This window comes from Sminthopsis crassicaudata, chromosome 3, assembly GCF_048593235.1.
Source record: "Sminthopsis crassicaudata isolate SCR6 chromosome 3, ASM4859323v1, whole genome shotgun sequence".
Taxonomy (NCBI): Eukaryota; Metazoa; Chordata; class Mammalia; order Dasyuromorphia; family Dasyuridae; genus Sminthopsis; species Sminthopsis crassicaudata.
In genome coordinates, this window is record NC_133619.1 from 117,386,268 (window position 1) to 117,409,340 (window position 23,073).

Sequence of the window (23,073 nt, forward strand, 5' to 3'; positions counted from 1 at the left end):
AGTGATTTTAAGAGTTGGAAAAGAAGCTTAGAAGTGATAACATTTCAAACATGGAGGACCATCAGTAGAAAAACATCCCCATGGGAGATGGGAAATAGGAGATAGATGATGAAATGTTCTGTGTGAAACAGAAAGTAAGTAAGTGTGTCTAACCTGTATCTAGAGTGGATGGAAGGGACTAATGTGTAAAAGTACTGTTAAGAGAAGAGACAAGCTGTGAAGAGCTGTAAGAGAGCTATAAACACAACACAGAAGTATATTTATACCTCCAAATTTTAACTTAGAAATTATCTTCATGAGTGTTAGGACTCTCATTGAACAATTTTTTTCTGAGCTTTAATTAGTCTATTAGCACAATTTCATCAGTAACTATTCTCATTAAACAGAAAAGGTGATCAAAAACTTTTTCTTGGGAGAGAGTGAAGGAAGGGAGAAAATGGACATAGGAAGGAGGGTTCTCTTTTATATGTAGATCTCTTTTATTCAAGAGACTATCTTGAGAATTGAAAAAACTGAAGTGCACTTTTGGATAGTACTTTAAAAATGTCATATTTCAATATATAAATATTTAGAGCACAAATAATACTTTGCTTTGTCATATAATATATTCAGTGAGAATTCTTCCTCTTTCCTGAATAAGAATACTGTCTCCAAGCTGCTTTGGGTAAAGGGACCACTTAGAGTTTATTCACATTCCCACACCATATGGATGAGTACAGTCCCCCAAACGATGGCAAACAAAGGAAGAATGGGGTAAAATAGCTATGTACTTTATTCTCTATAATTATTTCCTAAGAAAGATTTATTCTCCAATTAAATTTCATAAGGAATACACAGTATTTTAATAAAAATAAATTGAGTTCCATATTAATGTTGTTGATGAGATCTTGTTATTTTATCTATTGTTCTTTACAAATTAATGATCTAAACCTATTATCAAGGCCTTGTAGGTAAAAAGGTAAACTGCAAGTGTGTTCAACACATTTCACATATAGAGAGGACTATAGAGAGGACCTAATGATTAGAATTGGAATTTTCTTTTGTTGTTCTTATGTTATTAAAATTATATTAATAATATATTTTAGATAGTCTTATTTAGTGGATCATTCAAATATATATTCATAAACCAAGACTCTTAAATTATATGAGAGAAAGAGATTGAAACTAAAGATTCATTGAGATCTTTTTCTTAGGTCACAGTCTTGCTTTGTTTCTCAGGTAAACACTTTATCATTGTTTTTAAATTCTTTAAAGAGCTTCTTCATGAAAAACCAATGTTTCCTTTATCCCTCTCCCTCTTTCTCTCCATTTCACTCTTTCTTTTTCACATTCTTTTGCTCTTTGTGGCCCTGTAAGACAATAAGATGCAAAAAAGGTGACTCATCTGTATGGAGAGAGGGAATTCCTTCTTGTGCCAATAAAAGCATAGTTTCAGTCCTTATCTCTATATACAAAGCACTGTTCTAGGCAAGAAGTACCAAAAAAAAAAATAAATAAAAATAAAGTATTCACTCTTCAAGAAGTTTAGATTCTTCTGAAGAAGCAGGAAAAAAATGGGAGGAGATACAATCCATTCCCACATAAATGAAAAGGAAGAAATTGCAGAAACATCTTTCTTTCTAGCATAATTTGAATTTTTAAAAGTCATCCACTAAATTATTATAGATGCTAAAATCTTAATGTTCAGTTAAAACTTCAGTAAAAATTGACTGACAGTTAAGAGATATCCAGAGGGATATACTGGAGAGGGGTGTCTGTCAAGGGATTAAAAAAAGTGTTGTGAAAGAGGGCAGAAAAATGAAAACTTTGTCTACTTCACAGCTTTTACAAGGCCAATTCACTTCCAAGGAATTCAAGTCAGGACCACAAACAGCATAGTTCAATGATAGACAGAATTCTTTTTCAGGTAAAGTTACAAGCTTAGGACTTTGAAAATGCAGGAATGAGAAAGTATATCAATGTGTGTGAGGGGTAGGGGAAGAGAGGGTGGGCTCTGAGCTTTTTTCTCTGCTTTTGGCAATGAGTGGAAAAGATGATTAAGTACTATCTCATTTGATGATGGAAAAACTAGGTCACTGCTACCATCCCATGATGTATTTCATAATAATCTTTCTACATCAGGGCCAGTGTCTGGGAACAAAGCTTATTTGAAAAAATGAGAACTGATTAATGTCTTCTTTTTTTTTTTTTTTTTTAGTACCTTTTACATTTCCAATTGCTTGATTTGTACTCATTCTTTTGCACCTTCATTTATTATTTCAAGAAATATTCACTTTTGTTCAGTAATTTCAGTTGTGTCTGATTCTTCATGACACCATTTGGAATTTTGTTAGCAAAGATACTGGAGTAATTTGCCATTTCCTTCTTCATTTTACATATGAGAAAACTGAGGCAAACTGGATTAGTGACTTGCCTAGGGTCACACAGCTAGTATCTGAGGTCAGTGTATTACTTCACTACCTTAAATATTCATTTACACCTTGTATTATGGGGGACATGTATATAATATATATATATATATATATATATATATATATATATATATATATATATATATATATATATATATATATATATATATATATATATATATATATATAAAATAACCAGACATCAAGGATAAGGTATGTGCCAAATGAATGTGAGAGAACAGGGGAGAGAAAGGGGAAGATGTGACCTTCTCCTTCCCTTGGACATCAATCTGATATGGTAAATTTCTCTGCGTGGTGTTCAGATCACCAAGTCTCATATATTATTCACTTTGACTTATACAAATGCATTAGTAGAAGCCAAACCATGTTATCCATTGTCCTTTCTTGTAATATTCCTATATCTTCCAAGCTAGCATGCTGCATCTCTCTTAGCTTTCACAGTCTGACTTCTTGCAAACACTGTCTCACTTCTCCACCTTTTGCAATCAGACTCCTGATCTGAGTTGATTGAAACTGCTTTCTCTAAAGTTCCCAATGATCTTTTAACTGCTGGATCTGATGGATTTTCCTTAATCCTCCCATTTCTTGACTTCTGAAGTATTTTACTGGCCACTCACCCTTTCTGGATCTTCTTCTCCTCTCTGAGTGTTCACGACCCTTAACTCTGTTGATTCTCCTTTAAGATGTCCATTTCTTCTTAGTACTTTTTATATTTACTATTTGCATCATCCCTATCATATCCCTAAGCTGCCACTATACTGTGAGGGTGATGGAGCCAGTGCTTGATACTCAACTGTTAAAATTTCAGTTTCATTTGGAAATTAGCAAATATTAAAATTGGGGCTTGATTTGTTGTTTTGCTGATTGTCTAAATTTTCGAAAAATGATGAAGGAAATGTTTAAAATGCAGATTAAACTTGTATGTAACGTACATCGGGTTTTTTGTTGTTTTTGTCTGTTTGTTGTTCGGGTTTGTTCCTTTTCTACCAACCCCATGCAGAACTAAGTTGAACATTTATAATACACTTCTGAATTTACCACCAGTCACTACCTTGGCCCTTTCATTTTTCTCTCCATATATTTTCTCACTTGAAACTTTGTCAGTTGCTGAATGAGCAGAACCAGGAGATCATTGCACAGGGTAATAACAAAATTATGTGATAATCAACTATGATGGACTTGGCTCTTCTCAGCAATGCAGTGATTCCAGACACTTCCAATAAACTTGGGATGGATATGTCAATCACATCCATAGAGAAAACTGTGGATCAATGCACAGTTTTTTGTTTGTTTGTTTTTTCCTTTCTCGTTTTTTCTTTTTCTTTTTTAATGTGTTTTTTTCTTGCAAAATATGACAAGTATTGAGATATGTTTAAAAGGATTGCACATTAAAAGGATATCATCAGTTTACTTGCTGCCTTGAGGAGGAAGGAATAGAGACACAGAAAAATTTAGAATACAAAGTTTTACAAAAAATGAATGTTGAAAACTATCTTTGCATATATTTGGAAAAATAAAATACTATAGAGAACTTAAAAAAAAGAAACTTTATCAGCTCTCATGGATTTAATGATCAACTCTATGCATCTATTTATTTACACTATATATCTACACTCAACCTGTTTTAAGCTTGAGCTCCAAATTGCCAGCTGCTTATCAGACAGTTCCAAATGGATATCTGGTAAGTAACTCAAACTCAACAGAACCCAAACTGAACTAATTACCTTTTATCCAAATCCAAATCTTTTCTGGAATAGGGCACTAGCATTTGCCAGTCATTCAAGTTCCTCATTTTGATCTCATCCTTAATTTCCTACTCTCTCTCACTCTGCATATGCAATCAATTGTCAAATCCTATTGATTATACATCCTTACATTTGTCACATCCTTCCTTCCTTCTCTTTACTGAGTTTATGGTGACCCTGACTCAAGCTTTTAGCGCCTCTCAAGTCTACTACTGCCATAGTTGCCTAACGGATCCCTTGTCCCATATCTCTGTCCTTTCCAATGCAATTTCCACTCAGCTACCAAATTCAATGATTAAAGCTAGGTTAAAAAAAAAAAGGAAGATAGCAATATTAACTGTTACATACATATTATATATTTAGTTCATTGGAGAATTACAAAAACAAGTGAAATGAGAGGTCTGTGGGAAAATGCTGTTAGAAAGTGTGTTAAAAAGGCTAATTAAGAGGCTTGAGCCCTTGAATTGGCTTTTAAAGATGAGTAAGTACTTACAGTGTGAAAAGGGAGAGGGAGCATTTTCTATTCACTGAAACAGTATGAATAAAGACACAGAATTGAAAGGGGACAAGGCATATTCATGGGTCAGGACACAATCTGGTTTCACCAGAACATAAAGGGAAAAAAGAGTAGTAATATGAAATATGGATGGAAAATTATAATTTTCTCCCAGCTTTGCAATGCTAGTCAAGGAATTTTGCTCAAAAGCTAAGAGTGATGCACTGAAGATTTCTGAGGAATAGCATAAGTTCATTTTATACAATGGCCAAAATACTGGTTTTATAAGCAAAAAATCTGTTCAAATCCTACATCTGGGTACTGTCACCTCTGTGAACCTGGGCTAATCACCCAATTAATAAGAAAATTCTTAGTTTCTTTATAAAATTTCGGATTTGGACTATTCCCCATGGTGCTTAGAACAATGCCAGATCCTTTAATAATATTGTTGGAACAATACATGAATCAATCACTCAGTTTAGATCCTGCTAATAGCAAAATAAGATGAATCATAAGGGATCAGAGCAAAATTCAGAAAAGCATCACAGCATAACAAGGGGAGTTAGTATAAGAAGGCAGGAGGAAGTGGACCAGCCAGCAGCAGCAATGTGGGACAGGAGGTGAAAGAATGCTTCAGGGAAGATGGAAGTTTGATGGAGAAAAATGGTTCAAGGTGCTGGCCAATCAGCTGACATTTACAATGGCAGGGGGACGATCTCAGGTGGATCAACTATTTCAGCTGCCTTAACAAGCACTAATCCTGGCTAAGACTGTGGGCAATGTACAAAAAAATAACAAAAAAACAAAATCCAAAACTAAGTCAATGATTGTACTTATATGGTCATTATCTGGAAGAAGTAAAGAATACTAATATAGGGTTGTATAGACCTTTGAACTTTTACATTAAAAATGAAAATAGCTTGCTAGGAGAAGTAAATAATGACAGACATTCCATCAAAAGCCCAGTTTGCCAACGGTGACCCTTACTATTACGAACAAAGACGTAGTGTTAAATGCCAACTGAGATATGGTATTTCCACGGCATTAACACTCTCACTCACAATTTGGGACTAACAAAGAGAAGAGGGCAGGGCATGTCTGATAACCAAAGGTTTCATTGTAAAATTATAATGCAATTACAAGGTTCCCATTACGCCAAACAACTGTATTACTCCGGGCATATACTCAGATACAAGTAAAATTACTAGCTGCCAGGGTACGGCTAGCTGGCCACACTGCTTTTACATAGGCAGATTGGGACAGTGAAAAGAACACTGATTTTGGATTCAAAGGATGTGAGCTTAAATAATACCTCTGTCAGGTACCCTGTAGCCACAGGCAAGTCACTGAATTTTGCCAGGTACTGGTTTCTATAAAATGAAAGGCTTAGACCTGATGAACCTGAGCCCTTTCTGATCCTAAATGCATGAACCTGTAGCTATCGTCAAAATGGACATATATATAAGACTCAGGCCAAGAGAAACACAATCTTCAGATTTCGGTGACAGCTACTACCTAATTGGCAAGTTACTGAGCACCTACTATCTGCTGAGTGCCAAAAAGTACTTTGTATCTCTCTGATGAATTTACCCTATTTTAACCCATTCATTCATTCATTCATTCATTCATTCATAGATTCAATAAATATTTGTTAATATCCCCGGGACTGTGCTAAGTGTTGGGGATACAAAAAGAAGCTATATGAAAATATATAGATCTATATTTGCATATATAGGAGAAACAAACATATGTATATTTATATATGTAACATAAATATATATATATATATATATGTATGTAGGAAAAATTGGAAATAATTAAAAGAGGAGTTAAAAGTGTAAAATGTGGGGGGTTTGTTGGGGCATTTTAGGAGGGAGCATTTTAAGCAAAAGAACCAGAAAAAATGCCTGAAGCTGAAAGATGAAATGTCTTATCTCTCTCAATTGCTTAGAGTCTTTTTTAGAGTTTAGGTTTTTATGCATTTTTATTTCTTTATTATCTAAAACTGGGTCTTGTACATAATAAGCACTTAATTAATATTTCCTGAATGAAATAATAACAATGGCTAGCATATATAATCCCTAAAGATTTTTCTAAAGTACATTATAAAAATGATCTTGTTTGATGCTCGTGATAATCCTGGAAAGTAGACGCTATTATTATACCCACTTTACAGATGAGGAAACTGAGACAGACAGCTTAAGTGACTCTTACCCAAAACACAGTTAATAAGTTTCTGAGGAAGGATGTGAACTGAGGTTTTGCCAGATCTAGCTGTAAATCCATGGCACTGCCTGAACAAGAGTCTTTTTTCTTCAGGGAATATGGTTATCTATTGTCTTGCTACAATCATTTTATGAGACATTTACACTATTGAGACAATGTTTAAATATCCACAGATATTTAACATGGTTCAATTAAACAAATCTCACAAATATTTTATAATAGAATGTAGGTTTGCAGTTTTAAATCTTGTGTGGAAAAATTAGTTTGGATATTCAGAGGAGTAAGATACAATCTTTGTTCTCAAGGAGGTTATAATCTACTGATGGAGGAAGTGAAAATAGGGAATATGCATAAGGATGAACACAAAGAATGTGATGGATCTTCAAAGGAAGGGAATGGAAAATCATGGCAGCTTTCATGGGCAAGATGGCCAAGATGTAGTCTCTACTTGTTACCTGTGAACTGTTATACAAATTATTTCACTTTTCTGAGTCAGTTTCTGAAGTAAATGATCCCTACGCTTTCTGCTTTGATTTTAATTCTGAAATAAATGTGTTTCAGTCTTTGTAGAACTGAAAAAGGAGGAGGGAAAAACCAATATTTTTACTAGCAGATTTTTTGATATCTATAGATTATTTGGTCCTACTCTAGGCTCTGTTGTAAACATTCATTGAAGATAATAAGTAATCTTGGTAGTTAGAGAACATCCAAAATAGCTTTAATTAATACATAGCCTGTCACAAAGCTGTCTGTCTGTCTGTCTCCTTAATCCTTTTTCTCAGACACTCAGGATATAAAAGATATAAAAACAGTAAAAATAGATTTCAATAGAAGCGCCATAAAAAGAAAAGGAAAAAGCAAAACCAAACCTCACCATCTTCAAAATAAAACAAAATTTTAAATGAACACAGTTGAGTTCATCTGGTGATTCTGAGTATTTATTTGTTTGGTTACTTTTTTGTCAACTTATCTATGGGGAAACTATAATACACTGAAACATTAAAATGAACTTGACTGGAATTTAGGATACTTGTTCTACATATTTAAAAGTTGTACTAGTGAAAAGTGCACATCTCCATCAGAAGGTTGTTGTCTCAGAACTGAGGAGGTAAAGTTTTATAATTTCATGCTTGCAAGCATGAAATCCCTCACAGATCTCATAAGATTAACATGTGGAAACATAAGAAGCTCTCTGAAGAGTGATAGAGGTGAATGCAGAGTTTATTCTTGGCGTCCTTCTACTTGTACATTCTAAATCTTATATAACACCATTTGCAACATGAACAAAATATTACTGATTCATATTATAGACTGTATTTCATATTTGATTTCTATTTCCCTTTGGGTTTTATGAATATCAATTAGTAAAGAAGAACATTCTTAAGTTGAAACATTAGTGTAAATCTTGATGTCAGGAGACCGTTAACTATAAATTCTATTTCTGATATAGCCTGGGATGGTGATCCTGGAAAAGCCAGTTAATTTCTCAATTTTATGGGCAACTTTCTGAAGCTGTGAGTAGTAGAAAAGTTAGCAAACAGCACTGATGGAGAGACTTTCTTACTAGGAGTTACATGCACTGATGAAATCACAGGTCCACTCAACTGTCACTGTACTTAGCTCTAAAATGTAGGATTTATATAAAATTTAGAGCTACTGGGGACCATAGAGAGCCTCTGGACATTTGTCATTATTTAACAGATAGGGAAACTGAGGCCTAGGAAGAAGACAATAGTGTCAAAGATCATATAGATAATAAATAGCAGAGCTAGGGTTCAATGCTACCATTGTAGAAATTCACTTGAAGGCCAGCTGTAACTAAAGCATTGTGCCAGAAGTCCAAAAGCTTTTGCTCCACAAGGTCTATCTCATCTACTACTCATTTCTAATGTCAATCAAATCCCCTAAAATTAATTTATAATTCATTATCATTTTTTCCTATCATCAGCCAGAGGGTAATATGTAGAAGGCAGATTAAAAGTCCACATTATTGGATATAAAGATAAATGAATTTCTGTGATTCCCTGCAGAAAAGTTAATTTTCACTCCCATGGTAACAACCCAAACCAAAACAAGTCAAATTGTTAATGGCCCTCATAGCCTGTGGCCACAAACATAACCTTTGTGTTTTTATTCATTACACTTCTCTACCCCATCTCTGTCACTCCTTTTGTCTTTTTTCTTACCTTTGTCTTTTTGCCTTCTTCATAATCTCCTTTCCCACTCCCCTCCATTAATCAATTTTCTTTCTTGCTTTTTTAGTTTTTTGCACACTAACTATACCCCTAACTTTTTTCTAAAACCAAATTCCATATTCTTTTACTCAGATATCTTTAAACATTCACATTCTCTTTAAATCACAGCTAGCAATACTATTTGCTGCGACTGATTTTGTGTATTTCATTGACCTCATCTCTTCCAAATTACTCCTAGTCCTTTCCCCAAAACTATTTAAAATTCTTATTTTCTATATGCTATTCTTTTCTGGTATTTCCTACTCTCCTTTCCTCTAGATTGCTCAATATTATTTCCATTTTGTGGTTGTAAAAGCCCTGTCATACAGGGAGTAAAAACATGGGCTCAGAACCTGAGAGTTAAGACCTGTCTCCAATATATACTGGTTATGTGACATAGGCTTAGTCATTTAATCTCACCGTTCTGGGAAATTCTATAAAACTGTAAATTTAAGAAATTATGCTTACCTTCACTGTTATAGCACGTTTCTTTGTCTATTGACTTTGCAACTCAATTTATGCTGCTCATATGCATTTCCACATATTTTGTACAGCAGAATAAACAGACATTTATGTATTTACCCATAGGTGTGCACGTGTGGGTGATATGAATATGTGTAAGAGAGAGGTAGTTAAAGATAAGCATATGCGTCAGTTAATAAATTCACATGTTATACATTGAATTGTCTCTGAAGATAGAACAGGTGAAAATCTCTGAGAATACAAAAAAATGATTTTTAAGACCTTAAGCTCATGATGCTGAGTGAAGCGAAAAGAACCAGGAGAACACTATACATAATAACAAGATTATGTGATGGACTTGGCTCTTCTCAAAATGCAGTGATCTAAGGCAATTCCAAATGACTTGGGATAAAAAATGTCATCCACATCCAGAGAGAGAACTATGGGGGCTATTTGTGATTTTAAGAGTAGTATTTTCACATTTTTGTTTATTTTTCTTGTGGTTTTTTCTTTAAATCTGATTTTTTTTGCCCAACATGATAGAAACGGAAATATTTTTATACATACTCAATCTACATAAAATTGCTTACTTTCTTGGGGAGGGGGAAAGGGAGTGAGGGAGAAAAAATTTTAATATAAAATTTTATAAAAATGGAAGTTGAAAACTATCTTTGCAAAGAGATAGACACATCTCAAAGTTATATGCTTCAGTCACAAAGGAATGCAAAAAAGAAAAATAAAATACTATTGGGGGAAAAAAGACTTTAAGTTCAACTTGCAAGAGAGTATAGGGATGGATAATGTATAGATATTCAAATCATTTTAGAGTAGAGATGGATCTGAGAGATCATCTGCTCCAACCCCAACTTGAAATGCTAATTTCTTCTTAATTATGAAGGTGTGTAAAAAGTAGAGAATCCAGAGGTCTGAAACTGGATGGTCCTAAACAACTCGAGTCAATGATTCTATACAAGATGAGTTTCAGGTTGAAGCCCAGGTCCAGGGCCTGGATAGGAACTACCCAGACAAAAGTGCATTCTCTAATACAAGGTCAGGGAGGAGGGGAACATAAGGCTTGTCCAGTCTCTCTAGAATATTTCCCTCCTCCAAACTAAACTTAAAAAATAAAAAAAAATAGACTTCCGGCCAAGATGGCGGCGTGGAGGCAGACAGCTGCTTGAGCTCCTCGTTTTCTCTCAGAACTTACTTCATGACAAGCCTCTGACTTAATGCTTGACCCAGAAAGAAATCCACAAATTATCACCAAGAAAAGACATCCTTGAAAGTCGCCAGAAAAGGTCTGTGTTTGTTCGGGGGAGGGTCAATCAGACAGGGCGCAGACTGAGGGCAGACAGCCAGAGCAAGACAGGCAGCTCACACAGCTCAGACCGGAGGGGGAGGGGTGTGATCTCTGCCGTTTCTGTGAAAGGGCTTTTGCCCCAGTGTGGATGCTCCGTCTTGGCAGCAAGCCAGGAGCAGCAGAGAGGGTGTAAACACTGGAGGTGAAGATTAAAACCCCAGAAAGCCAGCGTCTCTCAGAGCCCGGCCACCCCTAACCCCCACCTGGACTGACTCGGTGCGTTCTCGGAGCCTCAGAGCGCAGACTCAGTACAGTCATTGCTGTTCTGTTAGTGGCTCTCTGCTGCCCTACCCCCAGTCTGTAGAGGAAGCCCATTAATACCATCCAGCCCTATCCCCCGCAAAACAGACCAATTGTTTCTCTTGTCAGTTTGTTTTCTTTGATTCCTGCTCTGACAAAATGAACAAAAAATTCAAAAGGGCTCTAACCATTGACAGCTTCTGTGTGGAGAGGGAGCAGACTTCAAATGCTGAAGAGACTAGGAACAGAATGTCCCCAGATGTATCCCCTGGGAGGGATATAAGCTGCTCCTCAATACAAAAGAACCTCATAGAGGAAATCAAAAAGGCTCTCACAAGAGAGCTGGAAGAGAAATGGGAAAAGGAAAGGGAAGCTTGGCAAGAGAGCCTGGAGAAGTCATCCCATGCATTCAAAGACAGAATGGATAAAGAAATCAAATCATTGAGAAACAGGATTAGTGAGCTGGAAAAGGTAAACAACTCCAAGGAAAACAGGATTAGAGAGCTGGAAAAAGAAATCAGCTCTCTAAAAAATACAATGGAAAAAAATTCCATAGAAGATAAAAACTCAATTGGACAATTACAAAGAGATATAAAAAAAGTGAGTGAAGAAAATACATCATTGAAAATTAGACTGGAACAAGTAGAAATGAATGACTCAAGGAGAAACCAAGAGGGAGTCAAGCAAAACCAGAGAAATGAGACAATTGAAAAGACTGTCAAGTACCTTACCAGAAAGACAACAGACCTGGAAAACAGATCCAGGAGAGACAATTTGAGAATAATCGGACTCCCTGAAAAATGGGAGGAAAAAAAGAGCTTGGACACCATTTTCGAGGAAATTATCAAAGAGAACTGCCCAGACGTTTTGGAAACAGAGGGTAAAATAGACATTGAGAAAATTCATCGATCACCTACTGAAAGGGACCCTAAAATCAAAACGCCAAGAAATATAGTGGCCAAGTTCAAGAACCATCAGACAAAGGAAAAGATATTGGAAGCTGCTAGAAAAAAACAATTCAGATATGGAGGATCCACAATAAGGATAACACAGGATCTAGCAGCGTCCACATTAAAAGAACGCAGGGCCTGGAACATGATATTCCGAAAGGCTAAGGAACTTGGTATGCAGCCAAGAATAACTTACCCAGCAAGAATGAGCATCATTTTCCAGGGAAGAAGATGGACATTTAACGAAATAAATGAATTCCATCTATTTTTGATGAAAAAACCAGACCTACATAAAAGGTTTGATCTTCAAATACAGAACTCAAGAGACTTCTAAAAAAGGTAAAAAGAAATCTTGAGAACCATACTTCTGTCAAAAAAAATATGTAAAGAACATATGTACAATTTGTCTTAGAAACTAGAGATGGAAAGGAGATTATATCATAAAAAAGTATAAAGTGGTGGTACTACATCTCATGAAGAGGCAAAGGTAACCTATTATATCTGAGAGAAAGAAAGGAGGGAGATGAACATAGCGTGTATCAATAGACATATTCGATTTATGGTGAAACTTCTTCCACTTCATTGAAAAGTGAAAGGGAAGGAGTAAGCTAAGGGGAAGGGAATACAGTAATTTCGAGGAAAAGGGATAAAATAAGGGGAGGATCTTTAAGGTGGGGGAGGGATCCTAAAAAGGGAGGGCTGTGAAAAGCAAGTGGTGTTTACCAGTTTAATACTGGATAGGAGGGTAAAAGGGAAGGAAAGGGGAAAAGCATAAGCAGGGGTTAATAGGATGGCAAGCAATATAGAATTAGTCCTTCTAACCATAAATGTGAAGGGGGCAAACTGCCTCATAAAGAGGAAGCAGTTAGCAGACTGGATTAAAAGTCAGAATCCTACTATATGTTGTTTACAGGAAACACACCTGAAACAGGATGAGACATTCAAACTAAAAGTAAAAGGGTGGAGCAGAATCTATTATGCTTCAGGCAAAACCAAAAAAGCAGGAGTAGCCATCCTCATCTCAGATCAAGCAAAAACAAAAATTGATCTAATTAAAAGAGATAAGGAAGGGCATTATATCCTGCTAAAGGGAAGCATCAATAGTGAAGCAGTATCAATATTAAACATGTATGCACCAAGTGGTGCAGCATCTAAATTCTTAAAAGAGAAATTAAGAGAGCTGCAAGAGGAAATAGATAGCAAAACTATAATAGCGGGAGATCTCAACCTTGCACTATCAGAATTAGATAAATCAAACCACAAAATAAATAAGAAAGAAGTCAAAGAGGTAAATAGAATACTAGAAAAGTTTGATATGATAGATCTTTGGCGAAAGCTAAATGGAGACAGAAAGGAATATACTTTCTTCTCAGCAGTTCATGGAACCTATACAAAAATTGATCATATACTAGGGCATAAAAACCTCAAAATCAAATGCAGTAAGGCAGAAATAGTAAATGCATCCTTTTCAGACCATAATGCAATCAAAATAACATTTAATAAAAAGCCAGGGGAAAATAGACCAAAAAATAATTGGAAACTAAATAATCTTATACTAAAGAATGATTGGGTAAAACAGCAAATCATAGACATAATTAATAACTTCACCCAAGAAAATGACAATAATGAGACATCATACCAAAATGTGTGGGATACAGCCAAAGCAGTAATTAGGGGAAGTTTTATATCTCTACAGGCCTACTTGCATAAAGTAGAGAAAGAGAGGGCCAACGAATTGGGTTTACAACTAAAATTGCTAGAAAAGGAACAAATTAAAAACCCCCAGACAAACACAAAACTTGAAATTCAAAAAATAAAAGGTGAGATTAATAAAATTGAAAGTAAAAAAACTATTGAATTAATTAATAAAACTAAGAGTTGGTTTTATGAAAAAACCAACAAAATAGACAAACCCTTAGTAAACCTGATTAAAAAAAGGAAAGAGAAAAAGCAAATTGATAGTCTTGAAAATGAAAAGGGTGAACTCACCACTAATGAAGAGGAAATTAGAACAATAGTTAGGAGCTACTTTGCTCAACTTTATGCTGATAAATTCGATAACTTAAATGAAATGGAAGAATACCTTCAAAAATATAGCTTGCCCAGATTAACAGAGGAAGAAGTAAGTAGTCTAAATAGTCCCATCTCAGAAAAAGAAATAGACCAAGCTATTAACCAACTTCCTAAGAAAAAGTCCCCAGGACCAGATGGATTTACAGGTGAATTCTACCAAACATTTAAAGAACAACTAACTCCAATGCTATGTAAACTATTTGAAAAAATAGGGATTGAAGGAGTCCTACCAAATTCCTTCTATGACACAGACATGGTACTGATACCTAAACCAGGTAGATCGAAAACTGAGAAAGAAAACTATAGACCAATTTCCTTAATGAATATTGATGCTAAAATCTTAAATAAGATATTAGCAAATAGACTTCAGAAAATCATCCCCAGGATAATACACTATGACCAAGTGGGATTTATACCAGGAATGCAGGGCTGGTTTAATATTAGGAAAACTATTAGTATAATTGACCATATTAATAATCAAATTAATAAAAACCATATGATCATCTCAATAGATGCAGAAAAGGCATTTGATAAAATCCAACATCCATTCCTACTAAAAACGCTTGAGAGTATAGGAATAAATGGACTATTCCTTAAAATAATAAGGAGTATATATTTAAAACCTTCAGTAAACATCATATGTAATGGTGATAAACTAGAACCTTTCCCTGTAAGATCAGGAGTGAAACAAGGTTGCCCACTATCACCATTACTATTCAATATAGTACTAGAAACTCTAGCCTTGGCAATAAGAGCCGAGAAAGAGATCCAAGGAATTAGAGTAGGAAATGAAGAAATCAAATTGTCACTTTTCGCAGATGACATGATGGTATACTTAGAGAACCCCAAAGACTCTGCTAAAAAGCTATTAGAAATAATTCAGAATTTTAGCAAAGTCGCAGGATACAAAATAAATCCACATAAATCCTCAGGATTTTTATACATTACCAACACAATCCAACAGCAAGAGATACAAAGAGAAATTCCATTCAAAATAACAGTCGATAGTATCAAATATTTGGGAATATATCTACCAAAGGAGAGTCAGGAATTATATGAGCAAAATTACAAAACACTTGCCACAAAAATAAAGTCAGATTTAAATAATTGGAAAGACATTCAATGTTCTTGGATAGGCCGAGCGAATATAATAAAGATGACAATACTCCCCAAACTAATCTATTTATTTAGTGCTATACCAATCAGACTCCCAAGAAACTATTTTAATGACCTAGAAAAAATAACAACAAAATTCATATGGAAGAATAAAAGGTCGAGAATTGCAAGGGAACTAATGAAAAAAAAGTCAGAGGAAGGTGGTCTAAGTGTACCTGATTTAAAGCTATATTATAAAGCAACAGTCACCAAAACCATTTGGTATTGGCTAAGAAATAGACTAGTTGATCAGTGGCATAGGTTAGGTTCACAGGACAAGATAGTGAATAAAAATAGCAATCTAATCTTTGACAAACCCAAAGATCCCAAATTTTGGGATAAGAATTCATTATTTGACAAAAACTGCTGGGAAAACTGGAAATTAATATGGCAGAAACTAGGCATGGACCCACATTTAACACCACATACTAAGATTAGATCAAAATGGGTCCAAGATTTAGGCATAAAGAACGAAATCATAAATAAATTGGAGGAACATGGGATGGTTTACCTCTCAGACTTGTGGAGGAGGAAGGAGTTTGTGTCCAAGGGAGAACTAGAGACCATTATTGATCACAAAATAGAACATTTTGATTACACCAAATTAAAAAGTTTCTGCACAAACAAAACTAATGCAAACAAGATTAGAAGGGAAGTAACAAATTGGGAAAAAATTTTTACAGTTAAAGATTCTGATAAAGGCCTCATCTCCAAAATATACAGAGAATTGACTTTAATTTATAAGAAATCAAGCCATTCTCCAATTGATAAATGGTCAAAGGATATGAACAGACAATTTTCAGATGATGAAATTAAAACTATTTCCACTCATATGAAAGAGTGTTCCAAATCACTATTGATCAGAGAAATGCAAATTAAGACAACTCTGAGGTATCATTACACACCTGTCAGATTGGCTAAGATGACAGGAACAAATAACGATGAATGTTGGAGGGGCTGTGGGAAAACTGGGACACTGATGCATTGTTGGTGGAGTTGTGAAAGAATCCAACCATTCTGGAGAGCAATCTGGAATTATGCCCAAAAAGTTATCAAAATGTGCATACCCTTTGACCCAGCCATACTACTACTGGGCTTATACCCCAAGGAACTACTAGAGAAGGGAAAGGGTCCTGTATGTGCCAAAATGTTTGTGGCAGCCCTTTTCATAGTGGCTAGAAGCTGGAAGATGAATGGATGTCCATCAATTGGAGAATGGTTGGGTAAACTATGGTATATGAATGTTATGGAATATTATTGTTCTATAAGAAATGACCAACAGGAGAAATACAGAGAGGCTTGGAGAGACTTACATCAACTGATGCTGAGTGAAATGAGCAGAACCAGAAGATCATTATACACTTCAACAATGATACTGTACGAAGATGTATGCTGATGGAAGTGGATTTCTTCAACATAGAGAAGAGCTAATCCAATTCCAATTGATTAATGATGGACAGAACCAGCTACATCCAGAAAAGGAACACTGGGAAATGAATGTAAACTGTTATTTTTACCTTTTGAATCCAATTCTTCCTGTGCAACAAAAAATTCGGTTCTACACACATATATTGTATCTAAATTATACTGTAATATACTTAACATATATAAGACTGCCTGCCATCTGGGGGGAGGGGGGTTGGGGGAGGAAGGGAAAAAATCTGAATAGAAGTAAGTGCAAGGGATAATGTTGTAAAAAATTACCCATGCATATGTACTGTCAAAAAATGTAATAATTATAAAATAAAATAAAAAATTAAAAAAAAAAAAAAAAAAAAAAAAAAAAAAAAAAAAAATAAATAAAAAGAGTTGGTCTTCCTTGAGTGGAATTTCTGACTAAGATACCATTATTAACTAAATCCCAGAATTCCAGTGTTGGTTGGGATTAGAGGGAGGATTAGGAGGTCAGTAGGGAATATTTCCTACCTTTACGAGGCTCATTGTGGAAAAGTGAATGAATCATATCCTTAGCTAGTTTCCAGTAAGACAGAGAGAGAGAGAGAGAGAGAGAGAGAGAGAGAGAGAGAGAGAGAGAGAGAGAGAGAGAGACAGAGAGAGAGAGAGAGAGAGACAGAGAGAGAGAGAGACAGAGAGAGAGAGAGAGAGAGAGAGAGAGAGAGAGAGAGAGAGAGAGAGAGAGAGAGAGAGAGAGGCATTATATGGCTGATGTTTCTTTAAGGGATAGATGGATAGAAAATCTCTTAATTTCTCTATGAATTTCTAACTTCAAATAGTTGAATCTGAAAGTTATAAGCTTCAGTCACAAAGAAATGCAAAAAAGACAATGTGAAAGCAAACAGATTGCTTAAATTACCAATTTTTCATGCCTGAGTGATAATATAAAATTTCACAAAAAACTGCAAGATATATCCAAAAAAATAACACCTGCATCATACAAGTTAAATTATGATATTAGAATTTAGCTGACATAATTAATATGAGTTTTTAAATGTGCATGAAGTTTTACGATACACCAAAGGGTGTAGTACATTTCCAATAATTTTTACATCATCAAAGGAAAATAAATTTTCCTTATTATTTAACAGTACCATACTAGAACAGAGAAATTATTCATATCAATTATTCTCTTTTCTGAAACTGAAGGAAATTAATATTTTTAAAGGGAGGTGAGACTAAGCATGTCCAAGAAAACATTTACCCTTACCTATTTTTTAATTTGGTTCATAGGTTTGATTTCATTAGTTTGAGGTACTATGGAAACTCCCACCAACTATGAAATTTAGAATCTTAGAAGGTGTTCTGGGACACTGTCTTGGCCCTATTCACATGAACAACACATGGCAGAAGTGGGACCATATATTTCTGACTCTAAACCTGGCACTCATCTACAATACATATTTTCTGTCTTTTCTTGTACCACCAGAGTTCTTTTTCTCTCATTTTCATTACCATAGTATTTCCTACCAAGAAAAAAAGACTTAAATTAATAACTTTTTTTTTTCTATTACTATTGGAATAAGGGGAGCATTGAGTGGAGGATTAAGGGCAAAGAACAAACCTAAGCCTTGCACAATAAATATTCTCTGATTAGACTCATGCAAGTGTGGTTCCCATGAGATAAAACTATTTGATGTGAGTTGAAAAACTGAAATAGATATAAAATAAATAACCCAGCTTATTTGAATATTTTTCTTTTTATCATCAGCATCTCTATAGTCACTCAACATATAGTTAATTTTCAATTACCTGTGCTAATGAAGAGAATTCACAGCATGGGCAATATCAATCCACAGTTTATATAAAACTTCTTTTGCATTTGGTTTTAAAATGCATTATATGACTTTGGAAGATTTACCATCAAAACTGTATTCTTCTCAGCTAATATCAGAATTCATTTCTGTTCCCTAGACGAAACTTATGTAGGGTGAGGTATCCCAAATATATTCTTGATGACAGACAAAAACTGATAAACTACTGCAGATAAGCCATAAAATATATAATTGACATGTAGATAAGCAAGAAGTTGACTATAATTTTGCGCATAATTGTTGTTGAAAACCATATGTGGTTAATTTAAAACTGCAAATCACTGTAGTTTTATGGTATGATGGAAGAATTCCTTTTTTAAATCAATAACAAAACAGTGACTTAAAAAAAGGAACTAAGTCAATGTATATTTTAAGATATCACAAAATCACAGAATTTGAATGTTGGAATGAACTACAGTGGCCTACAGTGGCCTACAGTGGCCGTCTTGTCCAACCTCCATCCAAAAGGAAGTCTGCGATAATTGCTGTTGTTGAGCCATAGCCGTTGCATCCAACTCTTCATGTTCCCATCTAGGGTTTTCTTGGCAAGGACACTGGAGTGATTTGCCATTTCTTTCTTCATTATATTTTACAGATGAGGAAGAACTGAGACTAACTGGTTAAATAACTTATTCAGGATCCCATAGCTACTAAGCATCTGAGACCAAATTTGAACTCATGAAAATAAGTCTTCTGATTCTAAACCTCGTGTTCTAACCACTATACCACTTAGCTGCTCTATGTGTGACAAATGATCATCTAATTTCTGTTTAAAGAAATTTAAAGAGGGGGAATTCATCATCTCCCAAGGGGATCTATTACACTTTTTTGGAAGTTCTAAGTGTTAGGAATATTTTTTCCCTTGGCATTAAGTTAATGTTTACTTTTTTGCAACTTTTCTCTCTTACTTCTGCTCCCAGGAACATATACAAGTATATATCTAGGGACAGTTGTTATTTGTTCTTCGTTCTCAAAAAGGAAAATGACATCAGGGAGGTGATGACATGATGTGCAAGTGAACTGGATTTAAGTGAGGGAGGGATGTGCAAAGTCACCTGTCTCCCTTTTTTTCTCAACACTTTATTAAACTTAAGGGGGTTTCCCACTTTGAGAATTATACTCTGGGACTCACAGACTTGTTACCTCTGACAGACCTGGATGGTTAGTAGTCAAGATCTTTATCTTGTTCACATGCCTGGGTCAATATAAAATATGAACAATGAAGTAACTATTAGTACTTCTAGAGAGAGACAGATATAGATATAGCTGACTATGTTTCAGCTTTCTGATTTTTAATACATAAGGGTTGTGACTTTTCTGCTGTTAACTGTGCCTCTCAAATTAGCTTTGCTCTTAAAATTTTAGAATGAGAGAGTAACAGGTGATTGTAATTTATCTGTGCCATGGCACCCATACAGATCTAAGTTAAGTACCACAAATGATGCTTACTTTAACTTACATAAAACGACAGAGAAAATGTTATAAAATAAACTACACCATACACAATCTCATAGGACAATATGATCATATAACATTTCAAAAAATAGCTTTGAAAAGGTCTGACATTTTGGCAATTTAGTTATAAATGCATCAACCAGAAAATAATATTAAAGTAAAATAGTGAGTGAAGGATGTTACGGATGGAAGGTTTCTGCACTGAATGGTGGACTATACAACTTGAATATCAATGTAATTGAACTCAAATAATTTCAACAACATTTATTAGGTACTTATTATGTATCAGGTACTTTGGGAGATACAAAGGTGGTCCTTATTCCTGATTTCAAAGACATATTCCAACTTGAAGTATCTATGATTCAGAGTTCACAAACTCCAATGTTTGTTATTGGTGGTGAAAACATCATTTTTTCAAAAACCAATTGAAATCTGACAAATCAGAGTCCTTCTCTTCAATCACAATAGATGCTACTGGGAAAAACTTAATGAACTCAATGTATAAACAGATATTTATTAGATAATCAATACTTATCTAAATTTTCCTGAGCAGATTATATTTAATATCTTTAATTTCAGAATGGAGGTCTACAGACACCAATGAGATTTAATAAATGTTGACTAAATTTCTTCCTACTCTGGAAGCAAAATAGGATTTTTGTGGCTTTCAAGAGTATATGCTTGGCTATAAATTGCTGCTGAATCCTATCATGGTTTCATGGAATACCAACAAAGAATAAAAAAAAATAAATTTGATAGAAAATGGGAGAAGGTACAAATGACCTACAGCTCATGGTGTGTGGCACCTGTCTAACTTTTCTTAATCTTCACAAAGCAGGGGATAATATCACCAGACTTAATGAGGAAGTAAATCAGGCTTTTGCAGGTGGCTGTAGCAAGCATGAGTATTCCCAGATCATGTTTCCTCAGCAATATGTGTGTGTGTGATGTGGGTGTGTATCTAAATATTCTAGTGCCCACTGGGAACTGAACATCAATAATCTTCCTCACCTACAGCACAGCTTGACAGAGTGGAGATCAATGGCACATTTCTGTATGGACGTAGTCCTAAATCCAGAAATTTGTGTTACTTGGTATCTACCTTATAGCATCACAGAATCATACATTTAGAGTTGGAAGGTACCTTATAAATTACTGTTTCTAACATCTTTATCTTCCAGGTGAGGGAAATGAGACTCTAAGCAATTTGACTTTTTGTTTACTTTTCAGTTCAGGAATAGTCTAAATGATTTTAGCCATTAGTATCAAAAGACTGATTCAACAAGAATCTGGATTAATTCCTTGTAGGACAAGATAACTCTGTAGAGGCAATGCTGAATAGAATTGAAGCTCTACCTCACATTCCATCAACCAGACAGATTGAGAGAAACAGCTCTACTTAGGAGATCCTCAAGTGTGCTTATAAATCATGGGGAAGGAGGGAGGGAGGGAGGGACAGAAGAAGGAAGGAGAGAAGGCGGGAAGGAACAAAGAAGGAAAGAGGGAGGGAGGGAAGGAAGAAGGAGAGAGAGGAAAGATGGGAAGGAGTGAAGGAAGGAAAGAAGGAGGGAAGAAAGGAAGAAGGGAAGGAAGGAAGGAAGGAAGGAAGGAGGGAGGGAAAGGGTGAGAGGAGAGGAGAGCAAAGGAAGGAAATAAGGATAGGAGAGGACAGAGAGGAGTAGATTGTTTTACTGTACAAGGAAGGGACAGAGGAGAAAGCAAGACATGCAGAAGCTGGAGATATGTACAATAATATAAAATTTCAACCTTTCTTTTTGGTTAACTGAATGGCATCTTTAAAAAGTCTCAGTATTTGCACTAAGCTCATGATCCACAAATGTGAAAATAAAATAAGCTAGGGGAAAAAGTCGATTTACATTATGATAGAATTATGACAAGAACTCATCAATTCCTTAGTTAGTGAGAAGGTGATAAAATTTAAGAAATAACACAAAGAGAGAGATGCTACTCAAAGAGCATCCTGACTGCTATAATGAATAGACAAAAAAAAAGAAAGAAAGAAAAAGAAAAGGCTTTTCAAACTCTTAATCAAAAAGTATTTATTAAGTGATTGATTATGATATACAAGAAAGATATTCTGCTAAATCCCCAAAGAAGCCAGAGACAGCAAAAATTAGTCTTCTTATAACCTAAATCTGATATATTAGTCTATTTCTTCTCCTCTTATATTCACTTTCTGTGTTTCAGTAGACACACTTTCTGTGATCTGCAGCATGTCCATATGAATGGGTCACATTATAAGAACATTTCACTGAATACTACTCATACTCTGAGCAAATTATGAAGCCTTCTAGCACAAGTGTTGCAAAGAAGAGGCATTTTAAATCAGACTAATATTACTCACAGTACAGGTAAAAATATTCTCATTCATTCATGTGATATCCTTTCTGTACAAAAATAACATTAATGACTCAATTTAAATTTGCTTTTCTGATAATACTATTGTACCAAGTTATGTTATATGTGTAAAAATATTAATATCTTTTTAGAGTAAGAACCATTTCTGAGTCCCAGTTCATGTGATCATATCTATCTCCTTTAAATTTTTTTGAAATTGGCTAGAAATGGAAGTGGATTGAGGATGATGCTGCTGGAGGAAGACAAAGATGATGATGATGATGATACAGGAGGAAGGCATCTTGCATTGGCATTTAACAGAATAAAAGGAATGCTTGTATCATAACCTTCCCTAATAATAATCTAATACAAACTACTCATTTTATAAGAAGGAAAATGAAGCTGAGAAGTAACTTCCCTGAAGTTGCACAAAGACTAAGTCATAAATTCCTGACTTGAATCCAGAATTTTAGTTTCAAGTACAACTCTCTTTGATGAGCTTGTAAAATAGGCAGGGCATGTATTAATACCCTCATTTTATTGATGACAAAATTGTACCAAAAACTTAAATATCCCCCCCAAGGTCACAAAGATACTTGAATTTTGGTCCAATGGCCA

The 23,073-nt window shown here is 34.9% G+C and overlaps 1 protein-coding gene across 11 annotated transcripts in view; it reads right to left on the reverse strand.

The window, feature by feature from the left end:
* Nucleotides 1–23,073, reverse strand: part of KLF12 (KLF transcription factor 12) — a 536,656-nt gene that overhangs the window by 186,029 nt on the left and 327,554 nt on the right. The window contains exon 4 of one of the 11 annotated variants that reach the window (XM_074299260.1): nucleotides 17,300–17,344. The exons of the other annotated variants lie outside the window; for them this stretch is intronic. Coding sequence (XP_074155361.1) covers nucleotides 17,300–17,314 — 15 coding nt within the window. The 5' untranslated portion in view covers nucleotides 17,315–17,344. The remainder of the gene's footprint in view (nucleotides 1–17,299; nucleotides 17,345–23,073) is intronic. 11 annotated transcript variants of the gene reach the window in all.